Source organism: Pan troglodytes, chromosome 8, assembly GCF_028858775.2.
Source record: "Pan troglodytes isolate AG18354 chromosome 8, NHGRI_mPanTro3-v2.0_pri, whole genome shotgun sequence".
Lineage (NCBI taxonomy): Eukaryota > Metazoa > Chordata > Mammalia > Primates > Hominidae > Pan > Pan troglodytes.
The window spans coordinates 32225603-32249785 of record NC_072406.2 but is presented as its reverse complement, the minus strand read 5'-3'; the positions used below and the strand labels follow the sequence as shown (position 1 = coordinate 32249785).

The window sequence follows — 24183 nt, the reverse complement described above, 5'->3', positions numbered from 1 at the left end:
AATTATGGAAATTATGAAAATTATTGAGATTGTAAAAATTATGTAATTTTTACATCAAGAAATATTTTGGGTGGGAGTGTAAATTAGTTTAACCATTGTGGAAGACAGTGTGGCGATTCCTCAAGGATTTAGAACCAGAAATACCATTTGACCCAGTAATACCATTACTGGATATATACCCAAAGGATTATAAATTATTCTACTATAAAGATACATGCACACATATGTTTATTGCAGCACTATTTACAATAGCAAACATTTGGAACCAACCCAAATGTCCATCAATGATAGACTGGATAAAGAAAATGTGGCACATATACACCATGGAATACTATGCAGCCAAAAAAGGAACGAGTTCATGTCCTTTGCAGGGACATGGATGAAGCTGGAAATCATCATTCTCAGCAAACTAACACAGGAACAGAAAACCAAACACCACATGTTCTCACTCACAGTGGGAGTTGAACAACAAGAACACATGGACACAAGGAGGGGAATATTACACACCGGAGCCTCTGGTGGGTGGAGGGCAAGGGGAAGGATAGCATTAGGACAAATACCTAATGCATGCACGGCTTAAAACCTAGATGAAAGATTGATAGGTGCAGCAAACCACCATGGCACATGTATACCTATGTAACAAACCTGCACGTTCTACACATGTATCCCAGAACTTAAAATATAATAAAAATAAATAAAAGATAAAATTTTAAATGAAATATTTTTAAATACATATTTTTAAAGGGCCACTTTGGTATTTTGCTCTGGCTTATAACTGATGGTTCATATCTCCTATTCTTTTTCCAATTGTATTATAGTTTTCTTATTTACAGGTTTATATTCCACATACTCCATTCTAATCCTCTTATTTATCTGTATGACAAATATATTCCCCTAGTCTGTGAAATGTCTTTTTGTTTTGTATGGTGTCCTTCAAAATAAAAAAAAATGTAATGACCTTTAATTTATCAATCACTTCTTCTATGACTAATGCCTTAAAGTTTCTCTAATTTTTTTCTCTAATATTCGAGATGTTTCTATAATTTTTAAATTTTGATAGTTGTGGTTTGCACATTCAAGTCTTTACTTTAGACTTTATTGTATATTATCTATGATTATAATCTAATTTATATAAATAGCCAGTTTTGATCGATTAGTCTATTGAGCAGCACAAACTTTTCTCACTTATTTACACTTTATTATGAAATGTATAAATTTTTATTACACATGAATAAAAATGAGTAAAATATATGCCTGCTTTAAAGAATACAAGATATGAACCTACCAGTTTATGAAATGTCAATTTCCTGATAGTTTTGAAGCCTCCAGTGTCTTTCTTGCTGATTCCCACCCCTCATTGCTCATCTCTCAAGGTGAGTAGTATACTGAATTATTTTTCATTTATTTGCTTTTATGATTTTTTTCATTTGCAGGTACACCAAATATCCTCTCACAGTTTCTATTTCATTAGGTTGTTATGTGATTAAATGAGTTAACTTTTTTGTTTTTTTGAGACAGAATCTCGCTCTGTTGCCCAGGATGGAGTGCAGTGGTGAGATCTCGGCTCCCTGCAACCTCCACCTCCCGGGTTCAAGTGATTCTCCTGCCTCGGCCTCCCAAGTAGCTGGGACTACAGGCATGTGCCACCACGCCTGGCTAGTTTTTTGTGTTTTTGGTAGAGATGGGGTTTCACCGTGTTAGCCAGGATGGTCTCGATCTCTGACCTCGTGATCTGCCCACCTCGGCCTCCCAAAGTGCTGGGATTACAGGCATGAGCCACCGTACCCGGCCTAACATTTTAAAATTCTAATAATAGTGACAGAATATAGTAAACATCAGGGAGGTCCTTTTTAAATAAAATGGTATTTGGGTTTTTAACTTTAGATGAATGGAAGCTTTCTCTGTATCAGCAACAGAGATTATAACAATTAGAGATTTCAACCAATGCCACGTGGTATTTTCCTCAAGATAGTACTTTAATTCATTAGTGTTAATGTGTATATTGTAATTCAGTAACTCTGAATGCTGTCTAGTATTTTATTATATGAAAATATATTGTAGTTAGCCATTCTACCGTTAATGATTTTGGGGTTGATTCTTCTAAGGTATTGTTTTCTCATTTTGTACATTTCTCCTTATGTATTCTAGAAATGGAATTGCTTGGTTACGGGGTATGTACAATTTCAACTTTAGGAGATAATGCCAAACCAGTTTCCAAAGTAATTCTATACTTCCCAGCAGTATATAAACATTCAACATGCATTATGTACTTGACATTCATTCGTATATTTAGGTTTATCCATGTGTTTGCCATTTTTCATCACATCCCTGGTTGAGCTCATTTTGTGTCTTTCTGAGATTCACATTTACATAGTTCATTTGTCTGAACTGCAGAATCTGGTGCAGTGAAATAATATTATTTTGTGTGTGTGTGTGTGTGTGTGTGTGTGTGTGTGTGTGTGTGTGTGTGTGTGTTATCCTTTGAATGCCATCTTAACCCTCTTTCCTGAAAAAGTTTTGCTTTGCTTTAGGCTAACAATTAATAGTTTTTAGAACTCTGAAAATTATATCTATCCTCTGACTTCTGTTCTTGCTGTTAAGAAGTCAGTCATCAGCCTAATTGTGCTTCTTTTGCAATTCACTCACTTCTGGCTCTCCTCTCCCCTTTCTCTCCATCTTGTCCATCCCATATGCTCTTACTCCCTAATTCTGGCATTTGCTTTGTCTTTCTGTTCTATTTCTCAATACTCTCTCTTTTTTTCTCTCACCTGGAGATTTCCCCTTTTTAAGCTCAGCTTGACATTTAAATCAATGCACGTTATATTATAGTTGACATTTCTAGGAATAAACAGTGTCACAGTTTTTAGGTCATCTGGTCTTCCATACTACTAAAATCAGCAGTCTGGTGTGTGTGTGTGTGTGTGTGTGTGTGTGTGTGTGTGTGAGAGAGAGAGAGAGAGAGAGAGCGAAGAGAGAGAGACAGTCTCACTGTCGCCCAGGCTGGAGTGCAGTGGCGTGATCTCGAATCACTGCGAATCACTGCAACTTCTGCCTCCCAGTTCAAGCGATTCTTGTGCCTCAGCCTCCTGAGTAGCTGGGATTACCGGCACCTACCACCATGCCCATCTAATTTTTTGTATTTTCAGTAGAGACCGGGTTTCACCGTGTTGGCCAGGCTGGTCTCAAACTCCTGACCTCAGGTGATCCAGTTGCCTCGGCCTCCCAAAGTCCTGGGATTACAGGCATGAGCCACTACACTCAGCAAAACCAGCAGTCTGAACTGCATCTTTAGTTCTGATTTCAACTTAACTAGAGAATAATCATTAGAGAGAAATCATGGACATGAGTTGGATGACTTGAAAGAGACACCGGTGAGTTCATACTGAGGAAAAGTAGAGACAATTCATTTTTATTTTAAAAAGGTTTCAGAGAATAAGTAAAAGGACAACTACTCTAAGCAAAAACATTTTAAGAGTTCATAATTCTTAGTCCTATTCTCATTACTTCCTTATTACTCTACCAGAATGAGGAAATTTTACAAACCAAGTAAGTCCAATGTCTTGCATTGAAGAGAAGAGCACTAAAAGAGCTAAATGAGAAAAGCGTTTCTTCTTCTGGAGCTGAACTTTGCAATTGGTGGTGGTTGTAACTGGGAAGATGTTGTTGCAGCTGATTTCACAGATTCAGTGATGTGGAAGTAAAACAGAATCCAGAAACATGGTCAGGCCATTTCTTCATGTGTGACTGAGGCATGACAAGGACTGCAAGATTCCTGATGGACTCTCTGGTCCTCACACATTGTTTAGACTTTCCTCTAAGGGACATGAGGTCAACTCATTTAACTTTGCAAATACTTAGAAGAGTATTTTCTAAAGTATCACACTCTTAACTCAGATGATGCTAGAAATGACTATGCAGTATATAGAAAGAGAGAGCAAGAGAGGCGAGAGAGCGCGTGAGAGCTCCTGTCTCATCCTCTTTTTGTAAGAGCACTAATCCCATTATGAGAACCTCATCCTCATGACCTAATCTCCTCCAAATTACCTCTCAAAGGCCCCACTTCCAAATACCATCTCAATGGGGATTAAGGTTTCCAGATATGAATTGTGGAGTGGGGCAAATATTCAACTTATTACAAAGCTTATAGGGTTTTGTTGGCCTATAATTGCTTAGAATAAGGCTAAAGTTGGTAGCAATGATAGACTTAAGTCTCTTTAAACAAAGAACACTAAAATCTTTGCAGATGAAACAAAAATTGAAAAGATGAAATGCATATGACTGAAGTTTGCACTCACTAAGAAGCAGAGATTAGTCTGGTTTGATCTGATCTTCTTCCACATCTCTGAGCCACAGGGGAACCAAACTACCTGCACATCTGTCATGTGGAAGATTTCATAAGTAGATGTCTCAGGCTCCAAATGGACTCAGTGATCTAACTCCTCGCTCTGTAAGTTCACTGTAACAAATATGACAAACTTCAGGCTACATTAATATATTCTGTCTGGTAAAATAGATTTTCCAACTTGTTTTATACTAGACTTCCCTCCCTACAGCCATTCCCACATTGATAATTAAGCAAATAAAAATAACATTTTAACATCTCTAGTCCTTGATAAATTATTACCAACTTTAGACATATGATTACTGAATGAATTGCTTGACTAATACGAGCCATTGTACTTTATATCTATCTGTAGCTAACAACGTATATGTTTTCCCTGTGACTTTTTGAGTTAAGAAATATATTTAATATAAAAATCTAAAAGTGTATTTGAAGCTTAAACAGTCTCTTTAGAAAATTTAAAATGTTTAAATATCTATAGCTTTTGGGGAATATCGTACATTTCTTCTATTTCACTTAGTACAATAACTTGGAGTTATACTCACAAGCTGAAAGAACTATGTTTAGTATGATTTTATTGAAGTGTCTGTGTTAGATATACTTTCTAGGTGAAAAGGTTTTATGAAAGCATAGCTATTCTTTGGATACTATTATAACAACTGTGTTATAGCTGTTTGCCACAAACTATGCAGTGCTTTTTTTTTTCTGTCTCTGGTAGCCAATCAGCAATTTTTGAAATACTTTTGCTTTATAACAAAGATTCAATGACATTTTCCATCTTTACAGGCATTCTACTATATTTGAATGTGACTACAAATGACTGAAGTAGCAGATGGAAAATTTCCAAGCTGTGAACTAACCATTTAGACAACCTTCTCCATGTTTAACATTTAGCATTTCTCTCAATTAAGAGAGAATGTGAAACAATGTAACAGTTTTAACTTTAAATAAGTTAAGTGAATAATTTGTTCAATTTTATTTTCTAAGAACACAATAAAACTGTTAATTGACCATATCACAGACTTTGGCCAAATTTTTCTTCCCTATATATATGCTAAATCAATTTACAGACTACACCAAAGAAGCTAAAACCAGAATATTTAAGATTGCAATCACCAAGGCTCAAATTTCTTTATTTTTCCCCTGAAATCTTACTTTAAACTGCAAAACTTTCCAATAATCTGGTATTTTCTTCTGAGTCTACACCTCCTTTAGAAAAATACAAAAGAAAGGCATATTTCAAAACACAGTGCTTTCATGTAATTTATTATTCTGAGACAAATATAATGAATACGCCAAACAGCATATTAGAAGACGAAAAGCTGCAGGTGATATCTTAAAAGTAAAGCCAATAGTATTTACACTGTTCCCCTTGCTTTTTGATTCACACTGAAACAAACATTCATCTCTGCAGAATAAAGGAAGACTTAAACACCATTTGTAAATAAAGCTGGTGAGACATTGAGGCTAACGAGAAGGGATGCCAAAAATGTAATCAACCCAATTCAACAACAACAAAACAACACATTTAATGTGTGAGGGGTGGGGGAGGACATCATAAAAATTATGTTAAGTGTCCTTAAAATAGTCATCATATTTTATCAATTTGAAGGCATCATCAGTTGTACAATGTGCCACTGCTTTAGTAACAGTTATCCTGGGGAAAATAAAATACTAATAATAATGTAAACATGGATATTCATATAATACTTACATTGTAATAACTAATAATTTTAGTAACTAACAATTCTAATGTGCATGCTGAAATCTGAAAATTTAAAAGAAAGAGCACATAAATTATTTTTCAATTTGCAGACAGTATTTTGTGATGTAGTCAGTGTTTTATTTTTCTAAATAAACTAGCTATCTCACCAGTAATCCTTGGTGCAAGAAAGAAAATTTCTGTCATATATGTTCAGCTAAAGAAAATATAATTCTGGCCTTTCTAATGAAGGACAGAAAGAATAATGAAAAGCAAATACTTCCTTTGAGATACACACTTTTTAATATAAATGTCTCAGAGCAATTCCTAATCTAATCTGAAGATCTGATTCAAGATATAAGGAAATATCTTTAACTTTGTCATCATTCCTCACCGTGGTCTCCTCAGGTAATAGACAACATCATTTTACAGCTATGCAAAGAACTGTAGAAATGTATTACATGGCTAAGTTCCTACTAGAAATGTAATTAATTTTGCCTAATGGATTAGATTAAAAATAAGAATTTATTTACATATTGCATATCCATTAACAAATTACTGATGCTATAGTTATTTTTAACAACATTTATCTTTTAGTATTTAGAGTTATAAGTGATTTACATATTATCATTACAGTACTAGTGTGTATTCTGTATTCAGAATTTAGAATTATTTTTAAATATTATAAATATAAAAAGATGTAAATTGTGAAATTAAAAACATAAATGTTGGGGTGGGAAGACGTGTAGGATTTTTGTATGGAATTAAAATTAAGTTTTTATCAGCTTAAAATGAATTGTTGTAACTATAAGCTGGTTTTTGTAAGCCTTATGTTAAACACATAGCAAAAACCTATAGTAAATACACAAAAGGTAAAGAGAAAGCAATCAAAGCATACCACTACAGAAAAATCATCAAATCACAATGGAAGATAGCAAGAGAGAAAGAAACAAAAGATCTACGCAACAGCTAGGAAGGAATTTTTTAAATGGCAATAGTAAGTCCTTACCTATTAATAATTACTTTAAATGTAAGTGAATTACATTCTACAACAAAAAGACATAGAATGTCTTAACAGATAAAAAAAAAAATATCCAATAATGTGCTGCGTACAAGAGTCTCACTTCCACTTTGAGGACACAGATATACTAAAACTGAAAGAACAAAAAACACATTCCATGCAAATGCAAACCAGAAAAGAGCACAGGAAGCTAGACTTACATAAGACAAAATATACTTTAAGCAAAAAATGGTAAAAAGAGACAAAAAGTCATTATATAAATATATAGCAATTAATCAAGAGGATATAATAATTATAAATATATATGTACTCAATATGAGAGAACCCAAATGTATAGCAAATATTAATAAATCTGAGGGGAGAAAGAGACAGCAAAACAATAATAGTAAAGGACTTCAATATCCCACTTCCAACAATGGATAGATCATATAGACAGAAAATCAATTAAGAAACATTGAACTTAAATGATACTTTAGAGGAAATTGACCTAACAGTCATATACAAAACATTTCATTCAACAGCAGCAGAATACACCTTCTCAAGAGCACACAGAACATTCTCCAGGATAGATAATATGTAAGTCCACAAAACAAGCATTAACAAATTAGGAAGTTTGAAGTCATATCCAGCATCTTTTCTAACCACAATGGTATGAAACTAGAAATCATTGACAGGGGAAAAGCTGGAAAATTCACAAACATGGCAATTAAAACAACACACTCCTTAAAAACCAGTAGGTCAAAGAAATCAAAATGAAATAAAAAAATCTGAGATAAATGAAAATGGAAACACAACATACCAAAACTTATGGGATACAGCAATAGCAGTTCTAAGAGGAAAGTTTATAGTACTGAATACCTAAAAAATTAAAAAAAATCAGAAATTAAAAAAAACTCAAATAAGCAATCTATCTTTATACCTCAAGGAACTTGAAAAAGAACAAACTAAGCTCCAAGTTAATAGAAAGAAGGAACTAATAAAGATCAGAGCAAAAATAATTACAATGAAGAAAAAAAAGATCAATGAAACAAAATTATTTTTTTGAAAAGATAAAATTAACAACCATTTAGATAAGAAAAACAGAAGACCCAAATAAATAAAACCAGAAACAGACATTACAACTGATGCCACAGAAACACAAAGGATCATACGAGACTGCTATGAACAATTATACTCCAAGAAATTGAATAGCATTAAAGAAATGGATAAATTCCTACAAACATACAACCTACCAAGATGGAATCAACAAGAAATAAAAAAATCTAAACAGATGAATTATGAGTAAAGAGACTGAATAATTAACCAAAAATCTCCCACCAAAGAAAAGTCCAGGGCCTTATGGATTCACTGCTAAATTCCACCAAACATTTAAAGAATTCATACCAATCCTTATCAAACTCCTCCAAAAACTAAAGAGGCAGAAACACTTTCAAACTCATTTTTTAAGATCAGCCTGGGCTGGGCGTGGTGGCTCACGCCTGTAATCCCAGCACTTTGAGAGGCCGAGGCAGGCGGATAACGAGGCCAGGACATCAAGACCATCCTGGCTAACACAGTGAAACCCCGGATCTACGAAAAGTACAAAAAATTAGCTGGGCATGGTGGTGGGCGCCTGTACTCCCAGCTACTCAGAAGGGTGAGGCTGGAGAATGGCGTGAACCTGGGAGGCGGAGCTTGCAGTGAGCCGAGATCATGCCACTGCACTCTAGCCTGGGCGACAGAGCAAGACTCCGTCTCAAAAAAAAAGAAGAAAAAAGAAAAAAAAATTTCAGCCTGATTCCAAGCCAGAAACGGAGACTACAAGGAAAGAAAATTACAGGACAATGTGACTGATGAATATAGATGCAAATCCTCAACAAAATACTAGCAAACTGATTTCAATAACAGTGTAAAAGGATCATATATTATGACCAAGTGGAATTTATCCCTGGGACATAAAGGTGGTTCAACATATGAAAATTAATAAATGTGATACATAACATTAACAGAATGAAGGCTTAAAATCTTATGATCACGTCAACAAATGTAGAAAAGGCATTTGACAATATTTAACATCATTTCATGATAAAAACTCCAAACAGATTAGGAATAGAAGAAATGCTCCTTAATACAGTAACAGTCTTAAAACTTTTAACAAGTATTGGGAGGATGTGGGTAAAAGCAAACCCCTGTACAAGCCCAAAGTTAACATCACACTCAATGGTAAAAAGTTAAAAGCTTTTCCTCTAAGATCCTCAAATCTTTGTCTCTAAGACAAAAATTCATAGAGATCTACAAAACATTCCAAATAGCTAAAGCAATTTTGAACAAGAAGAAAAAAACTGATGGCATCATACTTCCCGATTTCAAATTATATTACAATGCTGTAGTAATCACAACATCATGGTACTTGCATAAAAGCAGAAACATGGACCAATGGAGCATAATAGAAAGCACAGAAATAAGCCCACACATATACAGTCAAGCAACCTATAAAAAAAAGTGACAAGAATATACAATGGGAAAAAATAATCTCTTCAATAAGTGATGTTAAAGAAATGGATATCCACACGCAAAGCAAAATGAAATTGGGCTCTTATCTTACATCATGTACAAAAATCACAAGAGAAAGTATTTCCGAACCATATAACAGATAAGGAGTTAATATCAAACTACGTAAGAAACTTATACAACTCAACAGCAAAAACAAACAAAACAAAAAACAACAACAAATAATCCAATTTTAAGAGGGGCAAAATACCTGAATAGACTTTTTTTCCAAAGAAGACATAGACAACAGGTATATGAAAAGGCACTCATTATCAGTAATGATCAGGAAAATGCAAACCAAAACTACAATGAGATATTAACTCTCATCTGTTAGGATGTCTATTATCAAAAGTTAAAAGATAGCTAGTGTTGGTGAAGATGTGGAGAAAGGGGAACACTTATACCTGTTGGTAGGAATGTAAATTGATACAGCCATTATGAAAAACAGTATGGAGGTTGCTCAAAAAAATTAAAATGTAACTATCCACATAATCCAGCAATCCCAGTTCTGGGTGTATATCCAGGGGCAATAAAATCACTATTTCAAAGAGACATCTGGACTCCAATGAACTCCCATGTTCATTGCAGCGTGATTCACGATAGTCACAATAGGGAAACAACTTACATGTATGGAGATAGATGAATGGATAAAGAAAATCTAATATATATGTACATTGGAACATTATGCAGCTTTAAAAAAATCAAGAAATCCTGTCATTATGAAATTAGAATAATGCCATGTCCATTACACTAAGTGAAATAAGACAGACACAGAAAGCAAATACTGCATGATTACACATGTAAGAGGAATCTAAAAGTTGAACTCACAGAACAGAGTAGAGAGGTAGTTAGCAGAGGTTGAGGGATGAAAGAAATGGAGATATGTTGGTAAGATGGTACAAATTTTCAGTTATCCGAAGAATAAGTTCTGGTGACTATAGTCAGCAGTAAGATATTGTACAGTTGAAAATTGCTGAGAGTAGATCTTAAGTGCTTTTTTTTTTTGAGACAGAGTCTTGCTCTGTCGCCCAGGCTAGAGTGCAGTAGCATGATCTTGGCTCACTGCAACTTCCACCTCCCAGTTTCAAGCAATTCTCCTGCCTCAGCCTCCTAAGTAGCTGGGATTACAAGTGTGTGCCACCATGCCCAGCTAACTTTTGTATTTTTAGTATAGACCACGTTTCACCATGTTGACCAGGCTGGTGTTGAACTCCTGACCTCAGGTGATCTGCCCACCTCGGCTTCCCAAAGTGCTAGGATTACATGCATGAGCCACCAGGCCCGGCCAAGTTCTCTTACCACACACACACAGAGGATGGGTAACTATATGAGGTTAGAGATGTGTCAATTACTAACAGTTTGATTGTGGTAACTATTTCATAATATATAGACATGTCAAAACATCATATTGTACACCTTGACTATACATCATTTTGCCAATTATATCTTAATAAAGTAGGAAAAATAAATTAACAATATTATAAAAGTATTGAAACAAATCAGGTATAATTCATAATTGAGAATGATTTGAAAATTAAATTAGAAAAAAGCTATAGCTCAGAATATGAGAGAGATGACTTGGAAGAGCAAATGATGACGTTTTAAGACAAAGTAAAAATAAACTAATTTAAGGGCATAAAAACTTTTGGGGAATATTAATAACATTTTTGGTCTAATATTTGTTTTTCATTCAAGTCAACACTGACTTGAATTAGAGTAATGGAAAAAACAGCAGGTCCGAGAAATATCTTGTAGTTGTAGTCAGTGGAATTTACAACCGAAGAAGTTTAAGAAGAAAGTCAAAGACGACTGTGGAAATTCAAGCCCAGGTTGCTGGAGAACACTGCTTTCATTAAAATTACAAGGCAGGCACGAGGGGAAAAGGTTGATTTTGAAGTACCAAAGAAAAGTAAAATAATCTACTGCTCAGTCATTTTCTATAAAATAAAAGTTGTAGGTAAGATAGAAACCCACATCTTGGGGATTAGGTCAACATTTTGGTTTGTGTGTATGTGACTTTGAGTTTTTATTTATTTTGCTTTGTTTTATTGGCCAAAGAAGAAAAATGCTATAAACAAATAATCAGTTAATATTAAAAGGAAATCAATGCCCCTTAGTGAAGTTACAAGCATGATTCTTACTTCAGATAACATGATGCTATGAAAAAAAAAATGACTGGAAAGCATCAAGAGTAACATTTTTTTTTTTTTTTACATAGAGCTCAATTTTTATTTTTGTTTCATTTTATGGTAAGATTCCTTTATCAAATTCCTTTATCAAACCTATGGATTCAACAAGCCTTGTGGTTTTGACCCATAGTTTATTTTCTTATGACATTGCAAAAAACACAGCTCCTACAGTTTTTCAAGTTTTTTTATTTTTCTTCCAAAACTTGAAACAGAAAATTGGGACCAACACTCAGTAACTGATATTTCGCATCTCTGCCTATGCTTCTAGTAGCTGTTTTACCTCCCCTTGGAACTGTGAGCCACGGAATGGATTTAGCCGGATAATTAGGGCAACAATAGTTTCAATGGTGACTTGTGTTTCTTTTCTGTGTTCTTTTTTTGTTCTCTTCTGACTCTGAGGTCACAGTGATTCTCTCTAATCTCAGATTTGGGGGCAATGTGGGGAAAGCCCTGGCCACTGAAATCAGACCGGCTTAGGTAAAATCACAGTCCAATCCTTAATTTTGTATTCTCATCCACGCTACTTATGTCTTTAATTTTTCATATCTGTAAACTGGAGATTGTAGCCTCTTCCTTTCAGGTTTAGTGTGTTTGATGAGCCCTATAATACTAGTGGTGAACATTATGGTTCCAAGAAGCAGTGACTGTGTTCTGCCACTTTACAGCTAGGTACCCTTGAGCAGGTTATCTCCTTTTCAATTTCCTCCATAAAACTGGTATAATAAAGGCATTAATCCTGCCCCACATACAACATCTATTCACCTATGATGGACCAGGCACTCTTCTAGACTCTTAAAACATTATAAGATTAAGTAAAATAAAATACGTATGAATGGCCGGTTGTAATATTGTCCCTACACATCACCTCTCTTTCTTGTAAAGATTTTCTATCTCCCCTACCCCTGCTGAGCTCCCTGTAGGTGGAAAATCCTTCTCTGCCCCATTGTTAGGATCTGATCAAGGGATAATGAACATGAACAGACACAGTAAGATGTATACCATGTCCCAGTTGAAATTTCAAATATGCTTTTTTTTTCCATCCTCTATGAAATGTGTCAAATAGGGACTTGGTCTTTTAGCCATGGTCTCAGAGAGATAGGACCACGTGAAACAGAGACACATAGCTTAGAGCTACATAAAATTACACAGAGCTATGATTAAGATCTATCTGTCTGTCTATCTATCTGTCTGTCTGTCTATGTCTTTGCTCTTATTCTCTATGCCAACCCACACGCTTGAGAGCAAGAAATAAATGTAGTCATAAGCTACTGAGACTTGGCTTTCAACAAAAGCTGACTGACATATACTATAGTATCTGGCACATAGAAATACTTAATATTTTAGCAATAATATTAAAACGAAACTAAAATATATAACGAGAGTATATAAAACACCTAAAATTATTGACATTCCTCTACCTACTTATCCATCCAACAAGTATTTGTTGAGTACTAGCATGTGTCAAATACCGTTGTAGGAATTGGAGATTAAACAGTGAAGAGGTGATATACCTGCTCTCATGCAACTAACATCATTATGGGGGAAAACAGAAATTTAACCATAAGGGTGATAGGTGATGTGGAGAAAAATAACACCAGGAATAGAAATAGAAAATGCCAGATAAGAAAGAAACTGTGTTGTGTTGTGTTCAGAGGAGGCTTCCCTGAAGAAGAAACTCTGGCAGAGACCAGAAGGAAGTAAGGGAAGGAGTCAGATAGACATCTGTGGGAAACCTGTTCCAGGAACAGGGGAAAGCAGATGGAAAAGCCCTAAACATATGATATGGTTTGGCTGTGTCCCTACCCAAATCTCATCTTGAATTATGGCTCCTATAATTCCCAAATGTCATGGGAGGGACCCATTGACAGGTAATTGAATCACGGGGGCAGGTCTTTCCTACACTGTTCTTGTGAAAGTGAATAAGTCTTACAAGATTTGATAGTTTTATAAAGGGGAGTTACCCAGTACACACTCTCTTTGCCTATAACATGTAAGATGTGACTTTGCTCCTCTTTCACCTTCTGCCATGATTGTGAGGCCCTCCCAGCCATGTAGAACTGTGAGTCAGTTAAATCACCTTTCTTTATAAATTACCCAGGCTCGGGTATGTCTTTATTAGCAGTGTGAGAATGGACTAATACACCATAAATTGGCTGAAGTGCTCAAGTATTAGCTAAGAGACCTTTGTAGTAGGGAAAAGTGAATGAGATATACACTGTTGAAAGGTGAATTCAAGAGGTATAAGGGGTTAGTCATTTATTCCTTGGAAGCTATCATTAGTTTGAGGTTTGCTCTGAATGAGACAGAAAGTCATAGGAAGATTCTGACTATAGAATGACCTAATCTCATCTAAGTTTGAAAAGAAACATGTGGGCTGCTGTTTTCAGAATATAGCAATCAAAGGTAGGAGCAGATAGATCATTTAAAAAGCAATTGCAATGATCCATGCATAGACACTGGTTGCTTGGACCACGGGGAAAGTGGTGAGGGCAATGAGGAGTGGGTACTAAACCAAATTTGTTAATATAAACCAGATTTGTTAATATGGAATAAGCAGCTAGATATAAACTGTCATTTGCTGAGATAGGGAGGTATACAGGAGTGGCAGGATTGAGAGGCAACTGGTAATCAGGAATTCACTTTTAGGCATTGAGAGGTAAGAGTAAATTTGTTCAATTCTGCCTCTTGTTTTACCAGCCTTCAAGAGAGGGATTCGGCTGTCTCCAGAGTTCTATGAAAACCATGACACACAGTGGTGACACCAATCGATCCTGTTAGGATGCTGAGTGGTGGGTAGGATCAGAGCTGTGTCACATAGCTACAACTGAAAATATTGGAATCAGCCCCATCCCCTGACTCTGCAGGGATGGAGCTGGTGCTCCGCAGACCAGTGAGGCTAAGATGATAGAGCAGGGATGGATATTAAGTTTTCGGCAATTGAGAATGTTGTTGGGCCCCAGCCTCTGATCACTCCAGGGAGGAGATCATGTTCCCTCTTGTCGTGCACTTTAAGAGCTCTCAGTCTGAGTGCCAAACTCCATTAGTTTAATATCCAGTCTTCTTAGATCACTATGCACTTCTCAGAATGGGTTTCTCCTCATAACACTATTCAAGGCCTGGGTTGTGTTTATTTTAGGTTATTTTCTATCATTATCTTTAAGATGCCTTCTAGACATCCAGGTTAAGCTGTTGAGTAGGTAGTGAGTATATGAGTCTGGAGTTAGGGGAAAGTTTGAAAATTGATATATATCTGGCAAATATGTCATTTATGTCATTTTAATAGACATAAATCCATAAAATAGTGAGGAAATGGTTGACAACAATTGTTAGAAATATTTAAAGTGCCTCCCGAGAGTAATCCGAGAGGTTAATAAAGTATCCAATGCGATGTAATTATAAGGCAAATGGTTTGGTTACTGTAACTCCTTAAATATAATGGAATTACATTTTAACTTCAGGCATGATTTTCTAGTATTTTGCATGTGATAAGTCATAGACATAAGTGATTCAAACATCTTGACTATGTTTGACACTTTAAAACTAATTACTAGCAAGGATCTAAAAAAATCTTTTCCAGAGTTAATAGTTTTGAGAAAAAGAATAAAAGCAAGGTCATGTTGGAAATTTTGTAGAAATGAAATATTGATTTCCTTGCAAGTTTTCCAAGTAAACAGATTTAGAAATAACCCCAAATTAAAATGTTCTCTCTTACCAGGGTATAGGGTGCAGTCCATAAATGACAGATCATCAATTGCAATATCTCCAGTGAAGCCATCTCCCACTGAAGCCTCCACCAATATCTAAAAAAATAAAATAAATAAATAAAAATAAGAAATGTGTTTATGTGGTAAAGGAAATTAAGTTATGGAATGGATGAAGAGGAATTTAAAATGTACCCAAATATAACCTTCTGTGCCATTAAAAAATTACTTTGCAGTAGTCTCCAGAAGTGGTCATCTTGCCTTGAATACTTCTAGTAACAGAAACCTCCATACTTCATTGAGCCTATTAGACCCATGGAGCTCACTGCATTTCTGATGAGTTTCCATTTTTGAAATTTCAGTATATTAGGTTGATATCCACTGCCCTATAACTTTCAGCCATTAGTTCTAGATTTGTGTTGTTCCCTTCTGGTCCTTTAAGTATTTGAAGGCAAATAATTGTTCCCTCATCCCCCTGGGTCATCTGTTTCCCAAATTAAACCTCGTCATCCTCCTAGATTTTCTACCAGAGTTACTTGCTAGGATATACAGTTTTAAGGGCTTTAAAATGTTTCTCACATGACACTGATGCTGTAACACTTTATGAAACTGGCTAATCATGATTAGATCTCCTTCAGGGCCACATTAATCACAGTGAACTCAGATGACATTTGTGCTGCTGCAGGAGCTGCAGTTCCACCAAAACTTAGTAAAATATGAAATACCACATATAGACGAACCACTGTAGTATATGGTAGATTGTGATTAGGGTTGAGATTTACTGTAACAGAATTGATCATGATGAATTATTTTAATACTTATGCAAATGTGTTGCATGCTTACTAGGAATCCCAGCATAATTTAATAATAAAGAACTTCTAGCAAACTCAAACTTAGAAAAATACATTATGTTTTCCCATTATTATATGAACATATGTTTTCATTTCATTTTCCTCACAAATGTTATATGTGGGAGTTGAAGTTTTACTTTTCAAGCTCTATCCTTCATTGAAAGTTACCACAATCATTATTTGTTGACATTCTCCTTATGAAAGAAAGTTTTAAAAGGTCAAATTGCTGACCTCAAACCTCTTAACACTTTTCTTCAACTTTCTACCCTTTCTTGAGGTCTACCAGGAAATTAATTAATTTGGGAAATGTTTCTGCATAGAACTAGTGGGCAAATATAGTCCCCCTGACATTGTTTGAACAACATTTAATGGTGTTATACAGGAAGTGTCCTGCTGTTTTACAATGAGTCTCTCCAAACATAAAAATGCATCCTTTTTCCCACGACCACCATGAGTGAAAGGCATTATAGGCAGAGAAAACAAAAATGTATGAAGAATGTTTAGTCCAAACTCATACAATTATTTTCAATAAACCTAAACTAGCTGACAGAATTTGAAAGAACATACTACAGAAAAACATATTCTGTTTTATTTTTAAAAATAGAGTTGGGTGAACAATTGGGGAAAAGGCACAAATATAAATTAATCACCAATTAATGTCCTGTACCCATACATGTAAATCCCACTGCAATAAAACACAGAACATGCTAACAAATTGCTTAGAAGAAACAGCAAAAGAAAGAAGAAACTAGGGTAAATAAAAATAAATACTATTGACTTGGCCTCACTCCTCATGATTATCATTATCTTATTAATGAGAAGGAATAGAAAATTGATATTAACATCCCACTTCATAGAGAGTGAGGCCGCTGTACATATAAGTAGCTGTAAACCAGCTTTAGGGATATATACACATTCATAGCTCCATTCTGGTGTTTGGAGTCAATTGTTCCAAGACTTTTTATTGTCTTTATATAGTCACAAATTGAAGAATTGGCTATTTATGAAAATTTAAGACAAAACTCTGTAACCCAGAGAGGGCCATAACAGGTTAGAGAATGTGATTTGCTCAAGGCATTTTTCCTTTGGAGTTTACTTCATGTTGCATGAGAAGTATTTTAATATTGTTTCTATCTGCATTCAAGGCCCACGGGAAGACAGAAACATTCCAAGACAGAAGACAGTTGGGTTTGCTCTAATACATAATTTAATCATAATTTTTACCAAAATATCTTCAATTTGCTAACCTCTAAATGTTAGCATTCTTGAGAATTAATGAACAATAATTACAATTTGAGAAACTAAAATTGTCCATTTGTATGATAGTCTCAATCTCTTTTGAATATTTAAGAAAAACATTTTTAAAAGACTTTTTGATAATAATCACACTTCAGGAACAAAGTTATGACTGTTAAGGTTTAACCCTACTTTAACCCTATATTTTAGTCTTGCAAAAAAGCTTGGTAAATTATTCTAAAATACTAGTCCTAAGAAAATGACCACAAAAAGAATAAACCCAAATGCCTCTATTATGAAAATGTCACTTTCATTTATGGTGTTTTTCCCCGAGAATGAATAGAAGATTATCAAAACACAAGCATTATACATTGTATATAAGATAGTATTGATTCTGGAAATTAGGGAAGTCGAATTTTACTCCTAAGTCCCATTGCTACCTCACGGAGTGCCTCAAAGGGCAACTGAAAATCCAGTTTAGTTTAAATGACCTGCCTTATCTGTACAGGTCAATTCTACTTATATTAGAACTATCATCGTCTTGGAAATGTTATGAAGTAAACCAGCTCATCCAAGCTGTTCTTTGCATGGGCTGCCACCTGCTCCACGTAAAGACAGACTGGCCTTGGTAACCACGTTGGAACTTTGAGGCTTAAACATTAACGAGGCTCTAGCAACTTTCCTGAACTCATCCTTCTATGTATTTAGGAAACTGAATGACTGACCAAAATTTTAAATGATATAAAAACGACTGTCCTCACATACAAACACATGTTTTAGCCTCCATTAACTCATAAGAGAAATGGAATTAATTCAACCTGCTGCTTACTTTCACTTTAGCCATCATGTATTTGTAAAATATTACACAATTCCAATATAACATATCAGTTTTTAATATAATGTATCCTCAGATACATTATATTAAAAATTGGTATGTTTTATAACTATAATGTATTTTCAGATATATTATAAATTTATAAACTTTAAATAAGAATTTCTGTCTCAAATATAATGTATTTTATATGAAGATACATTATATCTGAGGCAGAAATTTTAGTTTAAAATTTATAAAAAGCACATATTCTATGTGGAGCAACTGGGACTCCAATGCATTCCTGATGAGAATCCTAAATGGCACAGCTATATTAATACAACTAATTTGGCAGGTTCTTATAAAATTAAACATACACTTTTATATGACATGGCAATGCACATGTAGGTATTTGTTTATTCAAGACAAATGAAGATGTGTCTAAACAAGAATCCATTAACAAGGTTTATACAGGCTTTGTTAATAATCTCCAAAAGCTCAAATCAACCCAAATATCTCCCAACTGGTAAGCAGATAAGCAAATTGCAGTATATTCATACAATAGAGTACCACTCAGCAACAAAAAGGAACAATGATGTATGCAACAACAGCTGTGAACCTCAAAAGCATTAAAGTGAAAGAAGCCAGACTCAAAATCCTGTATCATTTATCAGCTCCTTTTATGCCATTTTAGAAAAGTCAGAATTATTGGTGTATTTGAATACTCTCATGCTGCTATAAAGAACTGCCTAAAACTGGGTAATTTGCAAAGAAAAGAGGCTTAATTGACTCACAGTTCCATAGGGCTGGGGAGGCCTCAAGAAACTTACAATTGTGGCAGAAGGGGAAGATAACACATCCTTCTTCACATGGTGACAGGAGAGAGAATGAGACCCGAGCAAAGGGTGAAATCCCTTATAAAACCATCAGATTTTGTGAGAACTGTATGGGGGAAACCACCCCCATATATACACCTGGTCCCACCCTTGACCCATGGTGAGTATTACAATTCAAGGTGAGATTTGGGTGGGGACACAGAGCCAAACCATATCAATTGGGAAAGAAATCAGATTTGTGTTGACAGGAGCTGGGGGTGTAAAAGGAGGAGATTGACTATATCAGGAAATGGAAGATTTGGGGGAATGGTGGAGATATACTCTATTTTGGTTGTAGTGGTTGCTTACACAACTGTATACAGTTGGCTCTTAAACAACATGAGTTTGAACTGCCTTGGTCCACTTATGTGCGGCTTATTTTAAATCAAACACAATAAAAAATACTTGTGGCTGTGAAAGATGTGTATACAGAGGGCCAACACTTTGTTTCCAGTACAGGACTTGAGTATGTGCTGATTTAGTTACATGGGGGCAGTCCTGGAGCTGATCCTCTGAATCCCAAAAGACAACTGTACATTTGTTGAAATTCATAGAACTGCTCACCTAAACAGGATAAAATCGACATATAAATTATACCTCAATAAACAAATACAAAGCATTTATTCTATACTTATTTCCATAAGTCATCAATGTGTCTATTACTTTCATGTCTTTTTCTCAATTGCTAATTTAATGTGTGGCATTTTATAACCAGCATATAGTAATCTCAAGAATCTCAATCTATTCTTCAATTCAGCTATGAACAATTTTCTGTTGCTATCCACTTATAATTTCCTAGAGGACAAATACTTACACTCTCTCTTATACTTCTTAATGATACCCACTTATTTTTCATTGGATTTTCCAATAATCAAAAATGCACAAACAGAATGAAAGGCATTACATGAAGCTCTCTTTTAGCCCATTTTAACACCTAAGGTGTTAAGTAAATTCTTATAAACACATTCAGACAACGATCTAATATTTAACCACATAACCTACAATTCTTGGGAGCTTTTAGAAAATCAGCTTAGAATTCCAAACTTTTTAGGCCAATACTGAGGGAACTATTTGCTGAATACAATATAAAAGAGTTTTTAAATCATCTTTGCAATTGTTTACACAACCCTGAAACCAATCTCTATGAAATAAAACTCAGATTTGACCTGACAAATTTTATGATTCTAACTCTGTGGCTGACTCTATCACATACACAAAATTGCAGAATAATTGGAGTTTTTCAATTACTATAGTAGACATATGAAAACCATTTATCATGAAACAAGGGTCATCAGTGCCATATTAAAACTGTGTGAGAAACTGGGCAAAGGAATGGATAATAATAACATTGTGGTAATAGTAGAGACAAAATAAAATGCTGGGATATATAAGTAGTCAAGAACTATAAGATGATTACTGACAAAAAAATATGATGTCTACCAAATCTGTTTTCTTATTTTGGGAAACAAAATCATAACAAAATTTATGTTGATCTTTTGGCATTATGTTGTATTTCTTCTTAGCTAATGTCTGGCTTATAGCTTGCTGAGAACTTTTGATTAAAAAAAGAAAAATGAGTGCCTACTTAGGCATTGTGCCAAGTGATTCCACAGTTAACAGGAAGAAATAAATTCATCCCCATCCTTGACTATCTCACCATTTACGATAGAGAAGACTAAATGGTGGCCCTTGGGCTGGACCCAGTCCATAACAGTTTCGTTTAACTCCATGAGTGCTCTTGAGTCAGATTGGCTGCCAATATTTTAAAAGTAGGATATCTCACAAGAAGACATTGCTCCTCAGCTGCTGCAGACACTAGTCCTCCCTATTATGCACCCACACCAAGGTTGTCAGCGGCCATTCATTATTTTAAACTTCACCTACTTTATTAGTTCGTTTTCACATTGCTGTAAAGAACTATGTGAGACTGGGTAATCTATAAAGAAAAGAGGTTTCATTGACTCACAGTTCCACAGCCTGTACAGGAAGCATGGCTTGGGAGGCCTCAGGAAACTTACAATCATGGCAGAAGGCAAAGGGAAGCCAGCATTTCCTACATGGCTGGAGTAGGAGGAAGAGAAAGAAGGGGAAAGGGGGAAAGTGCGACACACTTTTAAACAACCAGATCTCATGAGAACTCCCTCATTATCATGAAAACAGCAAGGGGAAATCCACCCCTATGATCCAATCACTTTCACCAGTCCTGCCCCACACTGGGGATTACAAATCAACAAGAGATTTAAGTGGGGGACATAGAGTCAAACCATATCACCTACTTCTTTCAATTCATGTCCCATGTCTGGTTCCCATAGTTATTTGGGTTTGCCATTCCTTGCACAGTTCAAATCAGAAAGCACGAAGGGCCTGAGATTTTACCCTACTTGGAAGCTAATGAGTAAATTTGCCACTATTTCATATATATACACTGATATAAGACACTAGATCCCTGATACAGAAAGACAGGAAAAAGCAACAGCCAGAGAAGTACCTTCCATTCCCACAGGGCAATATGAGGAGGCAGGGATGTTTACCTGCATGTGAGACAGTCACACCATAGGAGAGGAATGCAAAATGAGGAGACTGTAGCTGGAATAGGCTGCTGGCATGTCTGCCCATTCTCCCCTCCAGAGAAAGAGAGGTGGCAAGAAGAGCTTATTTTTACTCTGGAATGTAAGCAAATGTCTCAAGGTAAAGACCATTTAAATACGCCCTTTGCTCAAAGGCTGAACTGTGCCAAACAGAAGAAATCCATGGAGAATTATCTCCAAACAGGGCACTTGGATGGTGCTACATGGTTGAAATATTTCATTTGTGGAAGCATTACGATCCCTTAATTCTTTTCTAATGTATCTGCACACTGGAATGGTTAAATCAACTCAGCCTCCCCTCCCCTTATAAAATGTCTCATTTCATACTCTTCTGAAGGAAGGAGTATCATTTGTTAGAGTCTTCCAGATTCAACTACCCACCTGCTGCTTGCCCACAAAGCCTTTTCCCATCAAGGCCTCTGCTGTGTTGAGGGCAGAGAGTAAATAATAATAATAATATTAAAAGAGAAATCAAAAAAGATTTAAGAAATTGGGCCATTCAAAACCTCAGACATGATTTTTTACTTACAGAGAATTCTTCCTGCTAATCTTGTTGAGTGAAAGAGAATACACACATTGAGAGAGAGAGAGGTAGAGAGAGGGAGGCTGTGGGGAGCTGATCATTACTTTGGAATCTAAACAAATGTCTTACACATATCATCACACACATCATCTCTAAGTACTCAAGTCATATGAGATTAATTTGCTTTTTGCGGTTTTTAAAGGATTCACAAACCACAAAGTTCATTTAAGTTCCATTTTCCTCTGTGTGTTTTTAGATGCGCAAAAAAAGGGCCCAAATTGGGGCACATTTGTGTTTTTGCCTCTAATATATAACAATGCCTTCCTGAAACCTGCCTAAGTAAATTTTAAAAAGAATCAGTGTTGATCATCTTGAAATTAGTTTGCTACTTGAAACTCTGCACACTCACATGCTATTTTAAAATACCCTCTGAGAACCCATATACCCTGTAACCCACTTCGCATCTCATATATTATGTGAATGAGGACAAATTATTCTCAGTTTTTCCAAATCTTAAAAATTATATGGAACCTATTTTACTAAAGGTTACAATGAATGATTTAATTGAAAAAAGTCTGGTTGATATTTTAGAAAAAAGTGAAGAAGGTTCAGAGCTATTGATTAAAATTTTCAGTAATTTGTGTTTTTATTATTTAAAAATGACATAATAAGATATAAGATTTTAACAGAATACAATGCACTACTGTCCGATCAATAGGCTCACACATACCAAAATTAAATTCTTACTTAGGAAGCATAGTTTTAAAATTCTTAAATGTCATTTTTTTTTCCATCAGACTAATTTTATCTTCCATACCATTAAAGGTAATATTTAAGGAAAAGAGTTGAACTCTAATTTATTATTTTAATATACAAGTCTTTCTACAAAAAATCATCATATGACTTTCATTCTCTTTGTAAAAGGAGACACCAAATCCCAAATTTCCCCCATTTTTATGTTTCTATGTAGCAACTTAACACTGATGCAGACCTAAAGCAGAAATTAAAAAAAAGATAGATTTAAACTCTACTTAAACCTTAACTAACCCATATTTGTCTTTTGTTCTAGCTCAATGTCCCACATACCCACCCATTAGTTATTGTGAATTAGAAATTGTATCTGAAGTTCCAGGTTAGATGTTACTTTCTCAGAGAAGCTTTCCTTGACCACTCAAGCTAAGGCTATTTTCTTTTTCTTTTTACAAACTTCTTATTGTTTATAATCACATAAGTATTTGTGCATTTAATGTTCATCTTCTCTATGAGACTTTAAGGACAACCTCCGGGAGGGACACTGAAGGACACAAGCGCTGCAAACACAGCATCCAGCACAGTAACTAACACATGATAAGCTCTTAATGTATTTTAAGAAAAAATGAAACTTCCCCTTTCAACTAAAACTGTTGGTGTTACACTTGGTGCCATGCCATATCCCATCTGTTTTACATGACATACAATTATCAAAAAAAAAAACGTGTGCCAAAGATACTGATTACGCTAATATTTCACACTACTATCTAAACTGCTGACAAATCCTGCATCCTTTTACTTTGAAACCGTGTCTTTCTCTTCCTTACATGGCCTAGTTCCTGGATTCCAATTCGATTTCTACCTACATTTATATAGTTTTGCCATGACTGTCCTCCTTTTTCCATTCCCCAACTTATGCCTGCATTTCCAAGTCCTTTCCTTCAATCTTCGGTTATTTATCAAGCATCACTTTCTATCTGGAGTAATATCAATTTCATTTGTTAGATGAATTAAAAGAAATATATATACACACATACACACACGTATGTATGTATGCATATATAT

The 24183-nt window shown here is 35.1% G+C and overlaps 1 protein-coding gene across 1 annotated transcript in view; it reads right to left on the bottom strand.

The window, feature by feature from the left end:
- Positions 1–24183, bottom strand: part of MALRD1 (MAM and LDL receptor class A domain containing 1) — a 631174-nt gene that overhangs the window by 469680 nt on the left and 137311 nt on the right. Inside the window, 1 exon segment of the mRNA XM_063780496.1 lies at positions 15496–15583. Within this exon segment, the coding sequence (XP_063636566.1) occupies positions 15496–15583 (88 nt within the window).